The 18,053-nt window shown below is 48.1% G+C and overlaps 1 protein-coding gene and 1 pseudogene across 13 annotated transcripts in view; both read left to right on the top strand.

Moving 5' to 3' along the window:
* LOC105066983 (dynactin subunit 1) overlaps nucleotides 1-2,309 on the top strand; it is a 28,757-nt gene extending 26,448 nt beyond the window's left edge. For 9 of the 13 annotated variants that reach the window (XM_074341375.1, XM_074341374.1, XM_074341376.1 and 6 more), the window contains 6 exons: nucleotides 60-74; nucleotides 253-386; nucleotides 507-699; nucleotides 956-1,035; nucleotides 1,519-1,608; nucleotides 2,022-2,309. In XM_074341375.1, the coding sequence (XP_074197476.1) occupies nucleotides 60-74; nucleotides 253-386; nucleotides 507-699; nucleotides 956-1,035; nucleotides 1,519-1,608; nucleotides 2,022-2,159 (650 nt within the window). In that variant the 3' untranslated portion in view covers nucleotides 2,160-2,309. The remainder of the gene's footprint in view (nucleotides 1-59; nucleotides 75-252; nucleotides 387-506; nucleotides 700-955; nucleotides 1,036-1,518; nucleotides 1,609-2,021) is intronic. The other 4 variants (XM_074341379.1, XM_074341373.1, XM_074341368.1 and 1 more) reach the window with 1 other exon arrangement.
* Nucleotides 2,310-9,745: 7,436 nt separating this feature from the next.
* Nucleotides 9,746-13,491, top strand: LOC141573376 (transmembrane protein 238-like; annotated as a pseudogene).
* The last annotated feature ends 4,562 nt before the right edge of the window (nucleotides 13,492-18,053 follow it).

The raw sequence follows: 18,053 nt of genomic DNA, 5'->3' as shown, positions 1-18,053 counted from the left end.
CAGATCATCTAATTCCTCTCTCCTCTTTTCCTGCTCCCCGTGGGCTGTCCTGAGCACAGAAGAGCAGCAGCGAGGTAGAGACCCATCCTGGCTGGGGGTGAACAGGGCTGGTGGGAGTCGGGGCTGGGGGCGCAGGGTGAGACTTGCCCCTGGGGAGCAATCAGGACTGGAGGTAGGAGGGGATGATTGCGGGTGGAGGCCGTCTTCAGCCCTCTCCACCTGAGCTGATGACATTTGCTGTGGTCCCCACAGGCGGTGCCCCCGGACAGGCTCCGGCGTCTGTGCCAGGCCCAGGGCTGGTGAAGGACTCGCCGCTGCTGCTTCAGCAGATCTCTGCCATGAGACTGCACATCTCCCAGCTGCAGCACGAGAACAGCGTCCTCAAGGTGAGGGGGTCCCGGGGAGGACGGGTCGAGGTGGCATGTAGCTGCCTCACTGATGACAGGCAGCAGGGCCTGCTGTCACCTCTCACTGCCACCCCTCTTCCTTCGTCCCCTCCTTCACAGGGAGCCCAGATGAAGGCGTCCTTAGCAGCCCTGCCCCCTCTGCACGTGGCGAAGCTCTCCCTCCCACCCCACGAGGGCCCTGGCAGTGAGCTAGCCGCTGGAGCGCTGTACCGCAAGACCGCCCAGCTGCTGGAGACGTTGAATCAGCTGAGCACGCACACCCGCGTGGTGGACATCACCCGCGCCAGCCCAGGTATGGACCTGCCAGCTCCTGGGATGAACCACAGATCCCCGCCTTGCCCCAGAGATGCAGTCCCTGCCCGGGCAGTTCTCACGCCGGGAGGCTCCACCAGCACTGCTCCGTGGCCTCTGTGTTCAGTTTGCTCGATTCGCCTGCTCTCTTCCGTGTCTGCCCCGTTGGAGGGTCCAGCATTTGCACTCTTGACCCTTAACCCAGCTCGGCTGCCTGCCTGGGCCTTGGTGGCCTCACTGGCCTGCTCTCCCCACAGCTGCCAAAAGCCCCTCGGCCCAGCTCCTGGAGCAGGTGGCTCAGCTCAAGGCCCTAAGTGACACCATCGAGAAGCTCAAGGTCAGTTTGGACCCCGCCCTTTCTCACCCTGCGGTGCTCATTTCAGAGCGCTCGCTGGGGGGCCCTGAGCACACTCACTTCCACCGGAGGTGCCGGGGTTCCTGGAGCCCAGCCCTGTGCTCGACAGCCCGCTGGGGACGGGGTGGCAGGGAAGGCGGGGTTCCTGCCTTGGGAGCTCACTCGGTACAGATTCTCATCAGCAAAACAGGTTGAGCGTGTGGTTCAGGTGCTGCTTCTGTCAGAGCTGAGGTCACTGCGGGGTAGGATGGTCGGGGTGGCTTCCCAGAAGCTGCAGAGCCTGAGTTGGGCCTTGAAGGATCTGTAAAGTAAGAATGTTGGGTAGCGGTGGGGTTGGAGTTGAGAGCAAAAGTGGGTGATGAAGAGGAGTGGGTCCCTGCTTCCTTGGTCTGAGTGTTCCTGTGAAACCACACTGGGCTAGCCGGTGGGGTCCCCTGAATGAAGCCTCTTCCCCTCCTCCACCAGGATGAGGTCCTTAAGGAGACCGTATCTCAGCGCCCCGGAGCCACGGTCCCCACTGACTTTGCCACCTTCGCCTCATCAGCCTTCCTCAGGGTAAGGGGGAGTGCGGGGAGGAGGGTGGGCAGTATGGAGGGCTCAGGTGGGCCCTTCCCCTCTCCCCAGAATTTGAAGAGGCCCCTGGGGTCTCAGGTCCAACAACTGCACATCTGAGTTACCTCGCCCAGCCTTACTTGGAAGCAACTTAAGAGTGCTGGCAAGGCTTCCAAAAATTCCAGTATTTTCGCAAACATCTTCTATGACTTTCGATATCAGGATGGGCTGAAAACTCCCTTGTCAGGCTGTGTACCCCAGTTCTGATTTGGAAAAAAATGTGCTCGTCATAACCGAGGAGCCTCAAAGCCTCAGGTCCTGAGAGGCTGCCTCGGTCTCAGCGCTCAGGACCATGTCAGGGGCACACGGCAGAAGTGAGCCCCTGACCTGGGGCCTCTTCCTCCCCCAACCCCCAGGCCAAGGAGGAGCAGCAGGACGACACTGTGTACGTGGGCAAAGTGACCTTCTCGTGCGCGGCTGGCCTTGGGCAGCGGCACCGGCTGGTGCTCACCCAGGAGCAGCTACACCAGCTTCACGGTCGCCTCATCTCCTAAGTGCTCCTTCCCCCGCGGTCCCCTTCTCCCCTCAGCCCTCCTGGGGCCGCTCTGCCTGCCACACAGCCACCTCGGCCAGCCCCTGGGTGTGGAGAGCTCTTCCTGCCCCGGTCAGCCTCACCCCCACCTGTCAGTGTCCCGCCCCGGCCCCTTGACGTGGGTTGCCCTATTTCCATTCCCCGGCCTCTGCCAAAACCCACTGTTTAGCTGCTTCCTCCTTCCTGAGGAGCCTCAGGGGCCATGGGGGGCAGGCTGAGACCCCACCACAAAGGTTGAGTGAGGTCCCCCTAATGAAGGACTTCACGCCTTGATCAAGGCCACCTCTGCTTCAGTGCTTTCTTTGTGGTGTTGGGAGTGGACGTGGGCCATTCGACTCGGAGCAGGAGTGGAGGACAGGGGATGCGAGGAGGCTTGGCTGTGCCGGATGGGAAGGCAGTGATCTGTAGAATGCTGTGTCCCTCAAATTCACATGCAGTAAGTTTCTCTGAGCAAGGGGGCAGGGGCTAGACCGGGCGCTCGGCACCTGAGTTCATTTACGGAGGTAGGAGGGTCAGGAGTGTTTAGCCTCCGCCAGGCCTGCCTCTGCTTCCTGGATCTTCCACTGGCCTTCAAGCCAGCATTTGGAGCTGGGCTAATGGTACGATCACCTCTCCAGCCAGCTTTCTGATGTGCTGTCCACGGTCTCCCCATAAGACCCGGGACCTCTCAGAGAGAACATTACAGATCAGTAAGAGCAAAGAGAAGTTACAAACGCTGCTCCCAAGTCCCCCTACAAATGAGTGTCACCTGAGGAGCCCCTTTGAAAAAACTTACAGCTTTTTGGGCATTGGCCCAGATCTGCTGGAATCACTTGTACATTTGAGGCCAGCGAGCAGCACCCTGACCCTGCCGGTTAGTGCAGTGGGCTGGCTCCTTGATACGCTGTTTTATCCCTCTCTTGGGGAGACCCTGTCCAGGCCGCTGGCAGTCTCTGATCCAGTTGCAGGAAGAGACCCTTCGTGCTTCAGAGCAGCTCCAGCTGGGGAGCTTCCTCTCTGGAGGGGAAGGAGCAGATGGGACAGGGAGGCTCCAGGTTGGGGGCCCAGGGCACAGGCAGTGCTGGGCACGGTTCCCAGGCGGAGCCCGCTCCGGGAAGGTCGGTGAATTACAGTGCTTGATACCTGCTCTGTGCCTTGGCCTTCTTCAGGGAGGCTTCCAAGAGAAAATGATTTGTGTGACCTTCCTCGATGCTGTCGGGGGGTTTACGTAGCTGTTACCAGCCTAGACGCGCAGGACGTAACTCATTACATGTGAGGGGTATCTTGGGGTGTGAGGACTTAATTCTCCCGGAACTGGCTGGGAAGGGGGGCTGTGTCTTGGTATCAGAGAGTCTGTCTCCAAACCGGGCTCTGCTAGCGCTGAGGAGATCACACAGCACGCTGTTCTCTCCCGGGAGTGTGTGGCGGCCCTGTTCTTTCTGCCCACGCTGCTGACCTGCCTTCCCCTCGGTGGGTGAGAAAACAAGGGCCGAGACTGGGCACCTCCCGGAGGCGTGGGGAGAGGACAGGGCTTTCCTGTCCCTTGAGAGCAGTTTCTCACCACTTACTCCCTGAATGCAAGACTCATTTATTCAGTTGCCTGTCGGTATCTATCTCAAAGTCAGCAGGTCTAAAAGGGAAGTCATCACTTACGTCCCGTGTGCGACAAGCCACAAACCGGAGTATCTGACGGCTTCTTCACTCTCCTTAGCTAATTTATTACCCAGTCCTGCTCAGTTTGTCCTTCATTACCGTCTCTCATACCCGTTCACTTTTTCCCACTCCCTCCACTGCTAACTTTGTGTATAATTTCTTGTTCTGGGTACTTCAGCAGTTTTTAAACTAGTCCCCCTGCCTCCGTTGCCTCTCTCAGCCAGTGCTCATTGATGCCAAAGGGACCTTTCCAGAATGCAGACTGGGCCATGTCATTCTCTGCTTTAAATCCTGAAGTGGTTCTTCCAACTAGAATTTAAAATGAAACAAAATCCTGAAAGGATTCCTTGAAGTGCCTAGAATTTAAAATTCAGACTCACTGGACTGCCCATGAGGCCACCCGTGCCCTGGGTCCTGCCCGCCCCTCAGCCTCTCTCGTGCCTCACGGTCCAGCCTCAGTGGCCCCCTGCAGCTTCTCTGCCGCCCTGTGATGGCTCAGGCCTCTTCCCACTGCTCAGAATGCCAGTTACCTCCTTCCCTCCACTCCACCTCCCCGCCCCCACCCCACCCGCGCCACCTTAGCTGACATTGTGTTCATTTATTAAGCTCAGGCATTGCTGCCTTAGGAAATCTGTAATCCCTGTGACCTACTAGGTGCTCCTGTTCTGGGGCAGCAAAGAATATGAACCTTTTTATTATTTTTTTTTTTCTGGTATGCTTAGATTTAGGTGCACTGTGACCTTGGGAAGGTTTCTGATCTCCGGTCTGCTTTCTCAGCTGCAAAACGGGAGGAACAGTACCTTACAGGGCCGCTGTAAAGGCTAAATGAGATCGCACACGCGAGCCTGGTGCACGGCAGGCGCTCTCCTCCTCAGCACACGCTCCTGCAGCGTTGCTTTACGCTAGTAAGCGTCCCGCTCCATTGTAATTGTTAGTTAACCCATCTGTCTCCCACTTCAGCCAGACTGACAGCGCCTTCAGGGTGTCTTTCATGTCTGCGTCCCCCCAAACCTGGGAGAAGGCCCCATGTTCAGGGAGGGGCCCTGCGAGCTTCAGTTTAGAGATGAGTCTGAGGCGCGTGGGAGAACGGCCGAGCAGAGCTGTCCGTCAGCAGGTGGACCCGCTGGGCGAGGGCTCGGTGGAGAGTCTGGGGTGGAGATGAAGTTTGGGGCGTGAGCGGGGAGCGTGTCCGTGGTGGTTGCAAGCGTAGTTTAGTTCTGCCTTAACTCAGGTTTCTTAGAAAACACAGCTGAAGTGTTGGCGCTTTATTGGTAGATACAACCCCAGAGCAGGGAGGGAGAGGAGAACACAAACTTTGTCTCAGGGAGGTGGTGCACACACAGCTAGCCGCTTGCCCACGTGTGGTGTCTCAGGTGGACGCCACAGAAGCACCACACTGGGGTTGCTGGCGGGACAGAGCGCGAGTTCACCTCCTCTCCGTTCTGCCCCCGTCCGTCATTGCTGCGCGTTCGCCCTGTCGGGCTCTGGCTCCCTTCACCTGCCCGGATTGTATCGCTTCACCCCAGAAAAGCCAGATCCCGTGCCCTGCGGCGTGGCACGTCACCCAAGCCCTGAAGCGGTGCGGTGAACAGAAGGGCACTGGCCTGCAGGGCGTGGTCGAGGGGGTCGGGTGAGGCTGCAGGTCCCCTGGGGAGAGAGCACAGGGCAGGAGGAGGGCGGGGCTCTGGGCAGTTCTCGGAGCTGAAGAACCCGCAGCAGAGCCCCAGGGATCGTCCACTGGAGCAGAGGCCCCCTGAGGAGGTGTCACAGGGCCAAGGAAGAGGGATTCGGGGGAGGTGGTCAGCAGCTCCTGGTGTAGCTCAGAGGTTCAGTGGGCTGAGTTCAGAAAGTGACGTGATTCTGAAATGCCTGGTGAGCTGACCAGAGTTCCCTGTGTTGGAATAGAGGGAACAGAGACTGGGTCATGGTGGAGAATGGAGAGAGCAACACACGTGTACCACTGGGTCCCGCTGCTCAGTGGTGAGAGCTTCTTGGCCGGGCCGTGCTGGGGGGTGGAGGGGGAGCAGACGTGGCCTGTAGATGATAATGGGAGCTGCTAATGGGGCCCAAGAGATTTCTGGAAGCTGAGATGGGATGTGATGGTGGGGAGAGAGGCCTCGTGAGGTACTCTGTATCAAGGATGGGTTCCTCAGTCCATCTAAACCCAGCACTGCCAGTTGTGCTATGAGAGCTGGCTGGCAGCTGCAAGGGCAGTTCTGTCTCCTGGTAGCCCCTCCCCTCTCTTGGGGGTTCTTGGGCAGATTCTCAGGGCCAACATCACCTTCCCCAACGTGGAGGCAGCTTTGTGAAGTAAGAATAAGGCTCACATCTCAGCTCTTGCACTGGTAAGCTGTGTGAGCTTGGGGAGGCTGTTTAACTTATCAACCTCAGCTTCTGTGTCTGTGACGTGAGGCCAACAGCACCTTCTGCGGGCGGTATTTTCCGCTCAGGTCATCTTCAGAGAAAGACGGAATGAGACAGCATGTTTGATTCAGGCACTGAATAAAAAGTGATGCTTGGGAGAGGCTGATACTGAGCAAACGAAAAGGAAATGAAATACGAGCAGCCGCATTCCCAAGACAAACGCTTGGGACACAAATCATCATCACTCGGGTCTCCCAGGACAGGCGTCCCTCAGCACCCCAGTTTGGGCTTGTTTCCGTGGGTGGCTGCCGTGGTGGTTTCTTCCAGCCAGGTGCTATTTCTTCCTACTCTTAGCAGCCGAGGCTGGAGAGGAGTCACGCATTCCTGGCGCTGGCCCCTCGCCCCAGTTTGAATTTACCGGCTGGGTTCCCGTTTTCTGGGCTGTCGCGCGGTGGGAAGCGGGAGTCGGGGCAATACAGAGACCCGAGTCTTTGCTGGCTGATCCCAGGGAACATGCAAGGCCCCAGAGCCAGTTCCGCCCTGCTCAGCTTGGGGGCTGCCAGCGAGCCAGAAGCACGTGTGCTCCCCTGGGCAAGCTTCATAGCACTGAACCCCTCGAGCCCTGCCAGGTAGGCCCAGAACACCTGGAGAACGTGGGATCTGAGGGTGTGCGGTCTCCCCTGCCTCCCTGCAGGCGCTATGCCCCGTGTAGCTCTCTCCTCCTCTGTGTACTGAGAAGCGCATCTATTTGCCCAGCCTCCCTCCATCCCTGCCACGTGCCAGCCGGCACAGTGCTGCTCCCCGGGGCAGGGCCCCTATTGCCGAGGTCCTCAGAAGGGTGGCCTGCGGTGTCTGGCCTCCATTTCTCCCTAGAAGGCTGGGCAGTTTGAGGGTGAGACCTGGACTCATCTCGCTGGAGTAACCGGTGTCAGAGTAGATACGTGTCCCACCCTGTGTTCTGTTTCTTTTTATTGTAGGAAATCTTGGCGTAGAGAGTAGTGAATCTCCATGTGCCCATTTTCATTGTTTCGTGACCAATCTTGTTTCATCTATTTGTCTCTTCACTCCTCTCCCCCTAGATTATTTTGAAACAAATCCGAGGCATCGTTTTGTCATTTCATCCAAAAGTATTTTAGTATCCCTAAAAGGCAGCGCTCTTAAGAAAGCTACAGTACCATTGTTGCACCTAAAAAAATAATGCATCGAATGTCCAGTGTTCAAATTTCCCCGACTGTCTTATAAATGATTTGTTTTACAATATGTGTACTTGGGTAAGATTCAGGAAAAAGGTAATGTACTACAGAGAGTTGTCTCTTGGCTTCCATATTCTAAATCACTGCACCAATATAGGCTTTACATGCATATACCTTACATTTCATTCTCAGTGAGCCAGCAGTTCAGGTGTATCACGTCATCATCCTGAGAACACAGAGCACAGCGCAGAGGAGGGCTGAGAACACTGGTTTCCCAGCACTTCGTTGCGAGCGATTGTAGAGACTCTCCTTTTAGTGTCTGTACGGAGAACGTTACCTTGAAGATGTCCTGCCGTGACCCTGCAAGAAGAGAGCTGCAGAGGGGAAGAGCAATGACACAAAAAGTGGACCCGAAGCCAGGACGAGGTAAAAGGAAGTCAAGGAGAGAGAATGTATCTTGAAACTCAATACAAGGATCTCCTTCCTCAGCGCGTAAGCACCTGCCCCAGCTTGGGCTGCTGTAGCAAAACGCCACCGACCGGGGCGCTTACCAACATCGGAAACTGGCTTCTCGCAGCTCAGGGTGCCGGCGTGGCCCGTTTCCGGAGACAGTGCGCGTCCGGTGGCAGACGGCTGATTTCTTCCTATTCTCACGGGGCCCAAAGAGCGTCCGCCTGCCCTCTGGGCCCTTACGGGGGCGCTGACACCCGTCACGAGGGCGCCGCCTTTCTGGCCTCAGTGCCCGCCCCCCGCCCTGCCCCGAAACTTCACTTGGTTAAAAAAAAAAGACCATCACGCTGGGGATTAGATTTCAACAGATGAGTTCTGGGGGACACAAACATTCAGTCCATGCAACACCCCAACAGGTGCTGAGGGAAGAACTGATGTCCTCATTTTCTACCTCAGATGACCCGTTAGTGAAGCAGACGGAGCGCGCCCGTCACCAGAGAAGGCGCGCGCTCCCCCGGCTTTGTGTGCGGGAGGGCCCGGCCGCACAGGCGGCACGTGGCCGGAGGGCAGCTAGTTTTTTGTTTGTTTGTTTTTTTAACCCTGACTAATTCGCAGAGTAAAATCCCAAGTCCTTACCGAGACCAAACCGTCTGTCAGATTCCCCGCCACCTGCCTGACCTCACCTGCCTCCTCTCCCCTTCAAGCCTGTGCTCCCGCAGCGTTGGCCTCAGATACGCCAAACGTGCTTCCACCTCAGGACCTTTGTACCTGCTGTCTCCTTTGCCTGGGAAGCTTTCTCACTCCCTCATTCCCTAAAGGTTTCTGTCCACTCAGTGACATCTTGTGGAAGAGGACCCCCCGCCACACACAAGCTGCCGAATACAGTAGCAGCCCCTCCCCGGACGACGTTCCTAACTCTTCCTCCCCTGCGCTCACGACTGCCTGATGCGTTAAACATTTGTGTGCTGTCTCTTCCCGCACTGAAATGATTCAGGCAAGAAAAACCCACACACATAATGCATGAGGGAGTGGTAAGTGCTATAAAGCAAAACCAGCAGGGGAGGGGCATAGAGTACGAGGCGGTGTTGTTTCTAACTGGCCGTTAGGAAAGGCTCCCTAGGGACTGACGGGGAGTGAGACCTCGGCGACAGAACCAGGCCTGAGAACAGGGAAGGGGGTCTGTGCACACGGCCCAGCCCATATCCCCTCATCATTCGTTCTTCACGTAAAAGCCAACGGTGTCCTGTGCCCCCCTGCCCTCACCCGAAGTCTTCCCTGGCCTGCTCCCGGGGAGGTGCTGCCTCTGGGCGCAGGTCTCAGCCAGCACCAACAGGGAGTCGGGGTATCGGCACCCCAGCTCCGCCCACTTCAGTGGGACAAGTCTCAGGCCTGCTCAGAACCGTCTCCCAGAGGCCCGGGCCCGCTGAGGCAGTGGGTGCCAAAGCCGCCTTTGGGAAGCCTGTCACATAGCTGAAGCGGTGACTCCAACTTTACAAGTGATGGTGATGGAACAAATTTATACTGAAGATTTGAAAGGATTGGAAAAGGATTTATGCAAAGGAGCCAGAGAGACACCCAGGCAGTAAGGGAAGAACAAGATACTGGGTATTGAACAAGAGTGAAGTGCTTTCAGCCTCTGCTCCACAGATCAGGTTAAAAATGTTTCTACTTTAGATTAAATATGGGGCAAATACCAAGCGAAGCTTTGCTTCAAATGCAGCAACTGGATGGAGCTGTAAGAAAATAAACCCTTCCTTAGACTCTAACCTAGAGCAGCCCTTTGAACTTCCTTCATTCAAGCCACACCGAACTGGCCAAAGAGGCTGCACTTTTCAAGAAACAGAATAGTGGAGGTGCCACCGACACCGGCCCTTTATCATAGGAAGAGATGCGAACGCACAGGAGGGCGATGGAGCTGCGGTCAGGCCTGGGTGCGGTGAGGAAGGGCACAGAACAGTGACCAGGAAAGACGGCTTTCTCCTTCCCCATCCCTGCCAGAAGCCTGGATTTGTAAGCACTGAGGCCAGCCTGTCCGTTTTCAGAGAGTGGCTTAGTGGAGAAAGAAGTGGCTTTTTGTCCCCTGAAATGGCTAAATAGGACTTTACAAAGAGACATATGAGGGTCATGAGATGACTGAAAGACTTTGAGGAATTTGAAAGGTGGAGAAGAATTTTTCAGACGTCACAGGTCCTTGCTCCCTGGCTTGCTGGCCCTTCACAGTCAGCCACAAGCATGGTACGTCCCACTGTTCCCATCTTGCTAATGACATGGTAGAGCCTCCCTTGGCTGCACAACAAAGGGAAATGGCATAAACCAGCTCACATGCAGTGGGGAAGCTGAGACAAAGACTGCCCTGTCATTTCAGTATTGGGGAGTTTCCAACGTCTCAAAGATTGATGCCCCCCCGCCAGGGTGATTTGTTTTTTGTTTAATTTTCATATTTTATTCCTGGTATTAACAAGTTAAGAAAGTAGAACTTTCCCAAGTGCTAACTTATAGACAATGTTTATAGAGAATTAAGAGCAGGGGACCCCCGCCCGGCGCACCGTCCCAGCGGTGGGCGCGGCCGTGCCGGCGTCCGGCCTGGGCCGCTGCGCGATGGCGCTGCTTCTGGCCGCGGCGCTGCTGATCGGCGTGTTCGCGCAGCTGCAGGGGCGCGGCCGCGACTTCGGCGACCTGCTCGTCTACTCGGGCTTCCTGAGCCTCTGGGCTGGGTCCTCTGGTACAGGGCAACATCGCGATCTCGCGCCGGGAGCTCGAGCGCGACTACGGCCTGCGGCCCTCGGCTCGCGCCCGCCTCGCGGGAAAGCTCTCCCGCCGCTCGTCGGCTTCCTCCCTCCTCCGTCGGCTTCCTCCCTCCTCCGTCGGCGCGGCGCGCCTGGCTCCCGGGGATCGGGCCGAGCCGCCCGCGCGCCCGCGCCGCCCTCCGCCGGCTCCCGCCGCGCGCGCCTGCGCCCCGCCCCGGCCTGGGGCGGCGGGCGCACATGGCCCCACCTGTCAGGGCCCCGACTGGCGGAGGTGTGCAGCTGTCCCCAGCGTCATCTGGCCGGATGCCTACCTGCCCTCCCTCTATCCCCTGGATAAACAACTCAGCCTCACAGAAAAAAAAAAAAAAAAAAGAGGTAGAAGCTACTATGAATAACGTAAATAAGCCACAGGGGTACATTGTATCTAATCTGTTCCCTTTGCTTAGCTATAAACGGCCACTCCAGCAGTGAAAAACCTGGCTCCCTTTATTTGTCACCTATTTATAGACTTGTTCCACCCCATTGTACTTGCTCAACAGTATCAGATTTTCACCCTACTTCCATGGGAAACAACCTCATGAACTATGCGGCATCCTTCTGTGCAGTTTCTTTGCCTTTATTGTTAACAGACTGTACTTGTTTCCAAAGTTACATAGGTCAGCATTTTCCCCCACATTTACTTCAGTGCAATAGTTTAATACATTTGTAATATAATTAGATTGTTTTTGCCACAGTCTGCATTCTTTCCTGGGATCCCCTGACCTCTTTATATATATATATATATATATATATATATATATATATATATATATATATATATATATATATATATATATATATAAATTTTCACATATCAAGATTCACTCTGTTAAGTTCTGTGGGTTTTGAGAACACAAGTCCTGTTTCCAGTGCTGCAGTAACATATAGAATGTTTTCACTACCTTAAAAGTCCTCTGTGCATCACCAGTTCATCTCTCCTTCAAACCCCCAGACAGCCGGAAACTGCAAATCATTTCAGTGTCTTTAAAGCTTTGTCTTTTCCAGAATGTCAAATAATTGGAATTACAGAATTTGTACCCTTTTTCTCCTGGCTTCTTTCACTTAGCAGTATACACTTAAGTTTCCTTCATGTCTTTTCATGGCTTGATAACTTACTGCTTTTTAATAACTAAATTACTTTAATTGCTAACTTGCATTACATGGATTTACAGTTTATCTATTCAGCTCTTGAACAGCATATGTTGGTAGCTTCGCGTTTTGGGTGATTATGAATAAAACTGCTATGAACGTTAGCATGCATGTTTTTGTGTGAGCATAATTTTTCAAAGCAATTGAGAAAATATCACACAATGCATTTTCTGGATTATATGGCAAGACTATGTTTAACTTTGTAAGAGCCTGCCAACCTGTCTTCCAATATGGTTCTACCATTTTGTAATCCCACCAGCAATGAATAAGAGTTCTTATTCTACATCCTTGCCAGGATGTGGCATTGTAAGTTTTTGGAATTTTAATCTTTTAAATAGGTCTGTATTAGTATTTTGTACTTGTTTTAATTTGAAATTCCCTGAAAAGAAATGATGAAATGAATTTTATATGCTTATTTTCCATCTACATATCTTTATTGGTGAAGGTGTCTCAAATAATTTGCCCATTTTTATTTGAGTTATTTGCTTTCTTACTGTTGTGTTTTTATTTATTTCTTGTATATTTTGGATAAAGATTCTTTTTCATATGTCTTTTATGCATATTTTTTCTCCCAATCCATTACTATCAATTTGTTCTTTTAACAATGTCTTTCATGGAGATTTTTAGTTTAATAAAGTCTAATTTATCAATCTACCAATTTACTTTCATGAATCATGATTTTGCTATTGTATTTAAAACCTTATTGCCACACTCAAGGTTACATTGATTTTTTTCCTTTTTTTCTTCTCTAAGTTTACATATTGTGTTTTATACTTATGCCTCTGATCTTTATTGAGTTAATTATTGTGAAATGGGTAAATTCTGTGTCTGTTTAACTTTTTTTGCATAGTGATGTTCAATTATTCCTGTACCATTTGTTGAAAAGACTATCCTTCCTCCACTGATTTTTTTTTTTTCCTCCATCAAGAACTAATGAGTGTACTTGCAGTGTCCTATTTTGGGCTCTCTATTCTAGTCCATTGATCTATATGTCTATTCTTTCACTAGTCCCATGGTCTCTGGATTACTGTAGCTTTTTATGTTTGTTTGTTTGTTTGTTTAAGTTTTTATTTATTAATTTTTCCAGGTGGGGGCAGTAATTAGGTTTACTTATTTATTTATTTATTTTAATGGAGGTACTGGGAATTGAACTCAGGACTTTTGCATGCTAGGCATGCACTTTACCACTGAGCTACATCCTCCCTCTGGATTGCTGTAGCTTTTATAGTAAGGATTCAAATCAGATCGTGCCAGTCCTCCAACTTTGTTCTTCTTTGGTATCATATTGGATATTCTGGGTCTTTAGAATATACACATACATTTTAGAATATTTGTTGATATCTCCAACACAAATTACTGGGTTTGGGTTAGAATTGCCTTGAATCTATATGTAAAGATGGGGAGAATTTATGTCTTAACAATATTGAGTCTTTCACAAACATGAATTACCTCTCCATGTATTTAGACTGTTTTTGATTTCTTTCACCCGAGTTCTTAGCTTTCCATATCTAGATTCTGTACATATTTTGTTAATATTATACCAAAGTATTAAAAATTTTGGTAGTTATAAATAATGATGTTTTGAATTTCAAATTAGAATTGTTCATTACTGGTACATATAGAAAAAATGGAATTTTGTATAATAACTTTCTATCAAGTGACCTTTCTATAATCATTTATGAGTTCCAGCACTGTTTTTTGCGAATTTTGTAAGATTCCTTATGTAAACAATCATGTCTTTTCTGAACAAATAGAGTATTATTTCTTTCTTCCTAATTTGTATACTTTGTTTATTTCTTGTCTTGGATCATCCTTGCATTGTTCTTGATGTTAGGGGAAAAGCATCTACTTTCTAACAATTAAGGATGTTATTGGCTATAGGTCTTTTTTAAGATGTTCTTTATCAAATTGAGGAATCTTTCCTCTATTCTTAGTTTGCTGAGAGTTTTTTTAATCATAGACACTAACCTACTGAGGTTAATCAGATCATAACTGACTTGGAGGGAACAAAATATTCAGCTCCAGCCCTCTTTAGCCTTACACATGGGGGGAAGGGAAATACTCAATTTTAGTTCCCTCTAGTTATTTGGCCCCTTCACTAAAGAGGGGAGGGTCTCTGAGATATACTAATAAAGGTCACAGCCCAGGGGAACAGTCTCACAAAAGAATGAAACCTAATCATGGGACTGTAAAACACTTTCCCTCCCAACACACCTTAGGAACACATCACTAAAACACTATGTACTAGAGTTCAACAAAATGATGTCTAGTTTTCAACAAAAAAATTATGAGGCACATTGAGAGGAAAACAGGAGAGTTTGAACAGACAAAGCAAGTGTCACAACCGGACCCATATAGCATTAAGATGTTGAAATTATCAGACCAGAAATTTTGAAAAATATGATTAATATGTTAATAACTCTAATTTTAAAAGTAGACAATATGCGAGAACAAATGAGTAAACAGAGAGATGAACATTCTAAGAAAGAATAAAAAAAGAAATAATAGAAATCAAAAACTCCATAGTAGTAATGAAGAATTCCTTCAACAAACTCATTAGTAGACTGGACACAGTACAGGACAAAATCAGTGAACTTCATGAAAAACTTTTTAAAAAATATGGTTTCACAAAAAGAAAATGATAATTCTGTAGTAACTGAACTTAAAAGAATGAAATAATGTGATCTAACTGATAAAACATTCAAACTAGATGTTTATGAGGAAATTCAACAAGCTACAAGAAAACTCAAAAAGACAATTAAGGAAACTCAGAATAAAGTTAATGAACATAAGCAGTTTTTTACCAAAAATATTGAAATTATAAAAAGAGTACCAAGCAAAAATTTTAGAGCAGAAGAATTCAGTTAATGAGATAAAGAATGTAATAGCATCAGAAGCAAAGCAGATCAGATCAAAAAAAGAGTAAGTGACTTGGAGGATAGAAATGAGAAATGCACCAGTTAGGAGAGAGAATTAAGATTCTTAAAATGTGACGAAACCCTACAAGACCTACAGGAAACTATCAGAACAGCAAATATAAGAATAATTGTTGTCCCAAAAGGAGAAGACACAGGAAGGGCGCAGAGAGATTATTTTTTAAAATAATAGCTGAGAATTTCCCAACCAGAGAGGGTACTGGATGTACAAATCCAAGAAGTTAATCAAGGATCCTATTATCTCAATGCAAATAGACCTTCTCCAAGACATATTATAATCAAATTGTCAAAAATTAATGATAAAGAAAGAATCTTAAAGGCTGCCAGGGGAAAAAAGGAACCTACAAAGGAACCCCCATTAAGCTATCAGTGAATTTTCCAGCAGAGACTTTATTGGCCAGGATAGAGTAGAAATGATATATTCAAAATATTGAAAGAAAAAAATAGCAGCAAAGAATACTTTATTTGGCAAAGTTATCCTTAAGATATGAAGGAAAAATAAAGGCTTTCCCAGAAATAAAAGGTGAGGGAGTTCACCACCACTAGATCTGCTTTGCAAAAAAATGATGAAAGGAGTTCTCCAGTCTAAAATAAGAAGGTGCTAATCAGTAACATAAAAACTTACAAAAGTACACAACACTCTGGTAAATGTGAAAAATAAACAGTCAGCATTAGAAACCTGTGCAGTAGTCCCCCAGAACCTGTAGGGGATTGGTTCCAGACCACAGTTATCAAAATCCATGGATGCTCAAGTTTCATAGTCCACCCTTGGTACCCATATTTCTGCATCATGGATTTAACCAACTATGAATCACATTTTACTGTGATATTTATCAAAAAAAATCTGTAAGTGGACCCACAGAGTTCAAACCCATGTTGTTCAAGGATCAACTGTACTACATTAGAATGATGTGTTAACCACTTAATTATAGTATGAAGTTTAAAGGGAAAGACCATTAAAATAACTATTGCTACTATATTATTTAATAAATTTATACCAAAAATAGGTAAATTGTGACATCAAAAATATAAAAGGGGATGAGTATAAGAGCGGAGACTTTTTAGGCAAATAAAGGTAAGTCGCTATCAGCATAAAATGAACTGCTATATCTATGAGCTGTTTTTATATAAGGCCCACGGTAATCACAAAGCAAAAATCTAGAGTAGAGTTATGAAACATAAAAAGAGGTGAGACTGAGCATATCGACATGGGAAGCGACACATTATAAAAGTAGGCAGAAGCAGAGGGAAAAAGAAACAATGGAGTTACAAAACAACCGGAAGGCAGGTGATAAGATGGCTGTAGTAAGACCTTATATATGAATAATCTAAATGTACTCACAGCAAAAAAGAATGTGACAATGAATATATGTATGTTCATGTATAACTGGAAAATTGTGCTCTACGCTAGAAATTGACACAACATTGTAAAATGACTGTAACTCAATTTTAAAAAATGTTAAAAAAATGTAAATAGATTGAACTCAGCAATCAAAAGGCAGAGGGACTGAATGGATAAGAAAAAAAAAAGAACAAATTATATGTTGCCTATAGGAGATTACTTTCAGCTCTAAAGATACACACAGGCTCAAAGTGAAGAGATGGAAGAAGATATTCCATGCAAGAGGAAACCAAAGGAAAGTGGGAGTAGATATTCTTCTATCAGACATAACAGACTAAACCAAAAATGGCAGTAAGATACATAAAATAGTAATGAGACAACATGATACTTAAAAGCTTCTGCACAGCAAAAGAAACAATTAATAAAATGAAAAGTCAACCTACAGAATGGGTTAAATTTTTTTGCAAACATATATCAATTAAGGGTTAATATCCAAGATATATAAAGAACTCATTCAACTCAGTAACAAGCAAACTGATTTAAAAATGGTCAGAACAACTAAACAGACATTTTTCCAGAGAAGACATTCAAATGGCCAACAGGTATATGAAAACATACATCAAAAACCATCAGGGAAATGAGTCAATACCACAATGAGATATCATCTCATGCTTGTGAGAATAATATTCTCAAGAACAACAAGAGATAACACAGATTGGTGAAATATGGAGAAAAGGGAAAACTTGTGTACTGTTGGTGGGAATGTAAACTTACAACCACTCTGGAAAATAATATGTATTTCCTCAAAAATTAAAAATTGATTTACCATATGACCCAGCAATTCTACTGCTGGTTGTCTTTAAAATTATCTGAAAACAAGATATCAAAGAGATATATACATTTATATGTTTATTGCAGCTTTATTCATAATAACAAAGATATGAAAATAACCTAAGTGCCCTTCAACCAATGAATGGATAAAGAAGATGTGGTATAAAGAATTGACACTTCAGCAGCATGCAACAACATCGCTTTGAATTGCATGAGTCCACTTACATGTGCATTTTTTTTTCAGTAAATGCATACACAGCATTCCCCAGTCTGAGGTTGGTTGAATTCCTGGATACAGAACTGTGGTCACGAGGGCTGACTGTAAGGTTATACTCTGATTGGTTTTCAAATGGACAGGAGTTCACTCCCGTAAACCCCTCATTCTTCAAGTTTCAACTGTATATACAATGGAGTATCACCCTGCCACAAGACAAAAAGGACACCCTGCTCTTTGTGACAACAAGGATGGACCTTGGGCACATAATGTTAAGTGAGAGAAGTCGGACAGAAAAAGACAAGTACAGCTGACCCCTGACTAACACGAATGTGAAGTGCGGGTCCACTTCTACGAAAATGTGTTTCAATAGTGCGCTACATGATCCATGGTTGATTGAATCTACAAACTCAAAACTGCAGACATGGAGGGCCAACTATAATGTTATATACAGATTTTTGACTGCATGGAGGTCAGAGCCAGCTAACCCCCACCTTGTCCAAGTGTCAATTATTTGTATCTGGAATCTGAAAAAGCCAAACTTGCAAAAATCTCCTGGTTAAAACCTATGTGGGTTTTCACTCTGGGCCATAGGCAGTTGCACGGTTTTTACTTGGAGGGTTGGGAAGGGGAAGCTATTCTTAGCGCATCAGACCCCAGCAATGCATTTCAGTATCTGAAGGGAATCACAGTCAAAGACTCAGGCCCCCTCTGGCTGGCCGTGCTTTTACACATATTTGCATTCCCAGCTAAGCTCCTTTACTCCTAGGTCTCTTTATCTGGAACCTTCTGCTGAGATCTTCAGATGCCTCAGCTGAGGCTTCGTTACTGAGAAGAGGGTAAAAACTTGAAGAGACTTTTCTCGACTCCGACTCTGTACTCATAACTTTTCCACTCGAACCATTTTCCTCCCCACCCCCAGGGTCCACAAAACTGCAGGAGCCATTTGTTTTGGGGCT

Source organism: Camelus bactrianus, chromosome 15 (genome assembly GCF_048773025.1).
Source record: "Camelus bactrianus isolate YW-2024 breed Bactrian camel chromosome 15, ASM4877302v1, whole genome shotgun sequence".
NCBI classification, from domain to species: Eukaryota; Metazoa; Chordata; class Mammalia; order Artiodactyla; family Camelidae; genus Camelus; species Camelus bactrianus.
This window is presented reverse-complemented; position numbering and strand designations above follow the sequence as displayed.